At 39.5% G+C, this 6301-nt stretch overlaps 2 protein-coding genes across 2 annotated transcripts; one reads left to right on the top strand and one right to left on the bottom strand.

Moving 5' to 3' along the window:
• Nucleotides 1-555: 555 nt before the first annotated feature.
• LOC111387682 (probable polyamine transporter At3g13620) lies at nucleotides 556-2358 on the top strand. Its single transcript, XM_023012258.1, has one exon. It carries the CDS (start codon nucleotides 726-728, stop codon nucleotides 2142-2144), a length of 1419 nt encoding a protein of 472 aa, XP_022868026.1. The 5' UTR covers nucleotides 556-725; the 3' UTR covers nucleotides 2145-2358.
• A 99-nt stretch (nucleotides 2359-2457) lies between these two features.
• On the bottom strand, nucleotides 2458-4363 carry LOC111387684 (spermidine coumaroyl-CoA acyltransferase). The gene is made up of 2 exons (XM_023012259.1): nucleotides 3493-4363; nucleotides 2458-3129 (listed from the first exon to the last, which is right to left on the bottom strand). Exons 1-2 carry the CDS (start codon nucleotides 4317-4319, stop codon nucleotides 2610-2612), a joined length of 1347 nt encoding a protein of 448 aa, XP_022868027.1. The 5' UTR covers nucleotides 4320-4363; the 3' UTR covers nucleotides 2458-2609.
• Nucleotides 4364-6301: the final 1938 nt, after the last annotated feature.

The raw sequence follows: 6301 nt of genomic DNA, 5'->3' as shown, positions 1-6301 counted from the left end.
TTTTTTTTATCATATGTATGTATAATTTTAATTATTATTTATTTAATTAATGTCTTAAATTTTTATTCTTTTTAAAATAATTTTTTATTATGTGAGGAGGGGAAAGGGAAGGGAAATCGCGGGTACTACCACTTCATATTTGAGAATTTCATATTATTGCACTAGATCTATGTGAATTTTACTTCAAATGAAAGTCTATTCTACAAAACTCTATAAAAGTTTTAAAATAAAAGTCTAGACTTCTACTAATTCTATACAAATCTATCAAAAATCTACGAAATCTATAGAAGTCATCACTTTAAAAAAGTCTATTAAAATTTTCAAAAGTTCCAATTGAATACAACCCTAAAATTCCAAAGACATGTCGAGAGAGTTTTATTAGCAGACTAATTTGACTTTGACTCTGTATAACACCAACAAGGTTTAGCAATAATTTATACGGTTTACAACTAATAATTGCGCTGTTTGCAACCAAAAAGGAGTTCAAAAGAGAACAAATACTGGCTTGAAAAATCAAAGTCAGATATGAAATATCTTAGCAAAACTTCAAAAATATAAGACCCCACCCTAGCAAACCATGATCCCTACAATTCAATTAATTATAAATTTTCTCTAGTCAATTGATTTGGTAATCCGATTGGTTGCTGAAAATTTCTCAATAAAGATTCCCAAGATTCCTCTCCACTTATTTCTTGAAAAAATCACTCTCCAAATTTGAGTGTATCATGGAATCAGGGCAACAACCACAACCATCCACCATCTCACCACTGCATAACTCCGCCGAAGAACTCCCCACAACCAACGGGCCCACTACTGTCGGCCCCAGAAAACTCTCTCTCATCCCTCTAATCTTCCTCATCTATTTCGAAGTTGCCGGTGGACCATACGGTGAAGAGCCTGCAGTTCAAGCTGCAGGCCCTTTATTTGCAATTCTTGGTTTCCTCATCTTCCCTTTCATCTGGAGTATACCAGAGGCTCTAATCACCGCCGAGCTCTCTACTGCCTTCCCCGGGAACGGCGGCTTTGTTATATGGGCCGACCGGGCTTTTGGCCCCTTCTGGGGATCCCTTATGGGCACATGGAAATTCCTCAGCGGTGTAATCAACATAGCAGCCTTTCCAGCTTTGTGTATAGATTATTTGAAAAGGATTTTTCCCATCTTCTCTTCTGGGCTACCTCGAAAGCTTGCGATCTTGGTTTCAACTTTGCTCCTTTCGTTTCTTAATTATACAGGGCTCAATATAGTTGGTTATGCTGCAATTGTTTTGGGAATTGTTTCACTTGCGCCATTTATTCTTATGTCATTGATAGCAATCCCCCAAATTCACCCCCATAGATGGATTAGTTTAGGCCAAAAGGGGGTGAAAAAAGATTGGAATTTGTTCTTCAACACTCTGTTTTGGAACCTGAATTTTTGGGATAATGTTAGTACTATGGCGGGGGAAGTTGATAACCCAAAAAAGACATTCCCTTTAGCACTTTTTTGTGCAGTGATCTTCACTTGTTTAGGTTATATAATCCCTCTTATTGCAGTAACTGGAGCTATTTCAGTTGATCAGAGTGAATGGGAGGCTGGATTTATGGCAGAAGCAGCACAAATGATTTCAGGTAAATGGCTAAAATTCTGGATTGAAATTGGTGCTGTTTTATCAGCAATTGGATTATTTGAAGCACAATTAAGTAGCTCTGCATATCAGCTTCTGGGCATGGCAGATTTAGCCTTTTTGCCAACGTTTTTCTCGTGTCGGTCGAAATGGTTCAATACACCATGGGTGGGAATATTGTTATCAACAGTTGTTGCATTGGGTGTTTCTTATATGAGTTACACAGATATCGTATCTTGTGCAAATTTCTTGTATAGTTTGGGCATGCTATTGGAATTTGCATCTTTTCTTTGGCTGAGAAGAAAATTCCCCACAATGAAAAGGCCTTACAGGGTGCCATTGAAGCTGCCGGCACTGGTGATTATGTGCTTAATTCCGGCTGGATTTTTGGTGGTTATCATGGCTATAGCAACCAAAATTGTGTATTTGGTGGGTGGGTTAATGACTGTTGCTGGGATTGGATGGTATCTTTTGATGAGGATTTGCAAGTCAAAAGGGTGGCTTAAATTCAAAAGGGTAGTTGTGGAGGAAGAGTCATGAATATATTTGTAATAGATTCAATAGGTATTTGCTTCTCGTGATGGTTACAAAGTTTTACATTCACTATTTTTAGATCTTAATGTTTAGTTGTAGTTGTTCAACTTGAGTATCCTCAAATTGAGGGCCACCGCCTCTGTAGATAAACATAAACAAAAGAAAGAAATGGCAAGCCTGCTGCTAATCAACGTGCATCAGGCTGATGAAGTAATTTTAAATTATTATCCTTTTAGCCGAAGATCATGCTCAAATCAAAGAAATATTCTCCATGAAATCTTCCCCTGGAATTCTATAATTATCAATTTGATGCACCAAGTATTATTAAATATAAAGCTTCAATATTAAGAAAGAGCCTCAACTCATAGCTATATAGAAAGTCGAAGTTCCAACTTTGGAGTTGAGATTACACAATCAAACAAGTGGAGACCATTTGAATTATTTTTTGTCCACACAAAACAAAAAGGAAAATCAAGACGGGGTGTGTTCCTTTAACTTTTCCATTTCTTCTCTAAACCCTTGCAGTGCATCTTCTTGCTGATGCACCAAAACCTTGAACCCATCTTTCTTCCCTGAAGAGCAAGGCAAGAAGAAACTAGGCTCAACACTCCCCAGCAGGTTCCTGGACAATGGCAACACTGTCACAGGGCCACCCCAGCCAAAGTCCACGGTGGAATGACCCAAATGCCGCCAATCCGTAAACCCACTCACCCTTGGCCCTGCACTGATGCCCTTCTCATAATGCAACTCCTGAAAGTCGATATAGGAACGAACATATTCGTCAGTGGCGTTGTATTTGCTTTTCTTGATCAAATCAGCTGTTTTCCATATGGGTTGCTCCACAAGTTCTCTGGCAGTGAGCTGAATGTACATTGGGACACAACCATTTCCCCAGTACCCAACAGGCAATGGAGGTTTCACCACCTTTCTTATGTTCATTGAATATGTGAAACTCACTCTTTCATCCCCAGAGATTTCAGAGGCTTTAACCCTGTTCAAAATTACAGACAACTATACTTGAAAATGTTCTCTGTCCCAGTGTCACGGTCTTACATTAATCATGCACGTGTTGATCCTCTAGCGAAAATATAAATTCAAGATCCAAGATTGGATCCAAGCCTAGCTACAAAATTTAAATCCGGGCTACTACACGGAAAAAAAAATAATAATAAAAAATTATACATAAAAAACTGATTTTTTACAAAAAAAAATAAAAAAATACCTTAAAGGGGCTACAGCCCAGTCCAGCCCCGCCCAGCCCCCTAAATCCGTCTCTAATCCGAAGACACAACTTTAAAGTAAATATTTTGTAAAATAAATTGGAAATAGCTAACCAAATTATGAATTGGCTTACCTTGCTCGCCATATAAAAGCGCCCAAAGCTTCGAAAGTGGTAAATTTTAACCCGGATTTTTCATACAAAAGCTCCTTAAGCCGGTCTAACCACTCCTCTTTCACGTTAAAACACTCTTTAATGACCCGTTTACCAGAATCCGAATATGGTGAGAAGTCCTTATCCAAGCTCAAAAAATCCTGAAAAGGGAACTCAATTCGAGTCGGGTTCCTAGGTCCAAGCAAATTCACCCGATCCCAAACCGGTTCGACCGTAATTTGACCCGCTCCACGGGCCAACTCCGCCAATCCGTTGAAAAACACGGAGGCTCCAAGCCCATCACAAAGTGAATGGTGAATGGCTGCCCCTAGAACAAAACCCCCACACTCAAAACCCGTCATTTGCAATATCATGGGTCGGGTCATACCCTCGTCCGAATCCGGGTCCGGTACTAGCTGCTCAACAAACTTTTCATCCAGTTCATCAAGGTAGCTTAACGAACTCAACGAACACTCCACGGCGGCGCGAATGACCGGCACTCCTTTCTCCAATTGACAACACAGCTCGAGGCGGCCGTCTAAGTGGCGTCGGCGGAGAGTGCCGGTAAAATGATAGTAGTCAACGAGGGCGGTGGATAGCGCGGTTGTGATGACGTGGAAAGGCTCTGCAGGGTGGTTGTCGTTGGCGACGTAAACGCGAAGGTAACGGAAAGTGACGTGGAGGTTTCGATCAGTGTCGAGGTGGGAGAGAGGAAGAACGTGATCATGATCAAATGGTGGTGTGGCGGGTTGAACAGTGACAGTTTCTTGAATTTTAACTTGCATTTTGTTCAGCAATGATGGCTGCATTTTGTTGTGGCGCGTGGATTTATATGGCTGATATTATTACAAGAAATGAGAAAAAGAAGCTTAATGCAGGGGGAGTGGGAAGGGACGACGTGGAGCATGCTTGAACCTCACGTGGTTCATTGGGTTAGGTGGGAGGTGAAAGTTGAAAGTTTTTTAATCGTTATGGGATTAATTTGCTTATCTTTAAAAGTTGAGGCTCAACTTGATGTTAAGACAATAGATTGCTGTGTAATTCTCTTTTATTATGAATTATTTGCTTTTTAAGCCTCCGCTTGGCAAATTCACGTGAAGGGACGAGGTGGAGCATGCTTGAACCTCAGGTAGTTCATTAGGTTAGGTGGGAGGTGAAAGTTGAAACCTTTTTAATCGTTATGGGATTAATTTGCTTATTTTTAAAAGTTGAGGATCAACTTGATATTAAGACAATAGGTTGCCGTGTAAGTTTCTCTTATTATGAATTATTTGTTTTGTTACTAATCATATGAAATGACCCACGTGGGGTCCTCATATTTGGACACATGGCAAGCACGCAAAAGGGGTCAACATCCTAAGCTGTCTCATTGAGCGCCAAGGTTGTCTCACTGAGAATAGTCGAAGTAGCCCTATCCTTATTTTCGAAGCGGTTTACCTTCTGCTGCCGAGCTCCTTGAGTATTCGAAGCCCTTTACAACCATAAGAGAGTCAGGCAAGCACGTCTTCAGAATTGACTACTAATGTGAGCTGATGTGACGTGCGCAATTAATAAGTGTCAGGGGTGTCAGCTTGGGTTTATAGAGTGGGTGACCTCTTGTCAAAAATCTATCAATGTAATTAATGTGGATTAGAGTTGATGTGACACAAAGGGTTGGTAGATCATGCCATGTGTTACCAATCCAACAACGACCACATCGACCTGATCACTATAAATAGACAATTCTCGTATCATTTAAAATGATCTTAGAAAATATAGACAAGCGAATACAATATACTTCGATTGCCTACTATTCATCTTCTTCTACAAACATACTATTTACAATTTACATACCGTAAACTACACCCACGTGTACATCGTCTTTTAACGACACCTGTTGGCTATTTTCGAAGGTCAACATCTTTTTAAGCCTCCGCTTGGCAAATTCATGGGAAGGGACGATGTGGAGCATGCTTGAACCTCAAGTAGCTCATTAGGTTAGGTGGGAGGTGAAAGTTGAAACATTTTTAATCGTTATGGGACTAATTTGCTTATTTATAAAAGTTGAGGATCAACTTGATATTAAGACAATAGGTTGCTTGTAATTCTCTTATTATGAATTATTTGCTTTTTAAGCCTCCGTTTGGCAAATTCATGGGAAGGGACGACATGGAGCATGCTTGAACCTCAGGTAGTTTATTAGGTTAGGTGGGAGGTGGAAGTTGAAACCTTTTTAATTTTTATGGGATTAATTTGCTTATTTTTAAAAGTTGAGGATTCAACTTGATATAAAGACAATAGGTTGTTGTGTCATTTTCTCTTATTATGAATTATTTGCTTTGTTACTAATCATACAAAATAACCCACGTGGGGGTCCTCATATTTGGACACATGGCAAGCACTCAAAAGGGGTCAACATCTCAAGCTGTCACGTTGAGCGCCGAGATTGTTTTAATGAGAATAGCCAAAGTAGCCCTATCATTCTATCTGAAGTGGTTTACCTTCTGCTGTCGAGCTCCCTGAGTATCTGAAGTCCTTTATAACCAGAAGAGATGGTTAACCTCTTATCAAAAGTTTATCAATGTAATTAATGTGGATTAGAGTTGATGTGACACAAATGGTCGACAGATCAGACTACGTGAATCCAATCCAACGGCGACCACGTCGGCCTGATAATTATAAATAGACAATTTTTGTTCATTTAAAAAGATATTGAAAAATATAGACAGGAGAATACAATATACTTCCATTGCCTACTATTTATCTTCTTCTAAAAATATACGGTTTACAATTATCATACGGTAAACTACAA

This window comes from Olea europaea, unplaced genomic scaffold (genome assembly GCF_002742605.1).
Source record: "Olea europaea var. sylvestris unplaced genomic scaffold, O_europaea_v1 scaffold4175, whole genome shotgun sequence".
NCBI classification, from domain to species: domain Eukaryota; kingdom Viridiplantae; phylum Streptophyta; class Magnoliopsida; order Lamiales; family Oleaceae; genus Olea; species Olea europaea.
The sequence above is the reverse complement of the archived record's forward strand: the minus strand, read 5'-3'. Positions and strand labels throughout refer to the sequence as shown.

Excerpts from the sequence above, each read along its gene's own strand:
- LOC111387684 (XM_023012259.1), bottom strand. The coding sequence starts at position 4,319 with ATGCAGCCATCATTGCTGAACAAAATGCAAGTTAAAATTCAAGAAACT. Across the intron at positions 3,130-3,492 it reads GCTTTTATATGGCGAGCAAG|GGTTAAAGCCTCTGAAATCT; the intron begins GTAAGCCAATTC and ends AATTTTGAACAG.
- LOC111387682 (XM_023012258.1), top strand. The coding sequence starts at position 726 with ATGGAATCAGGGCAACAACCACAACCATCCACCATCTCACCACTGCAT.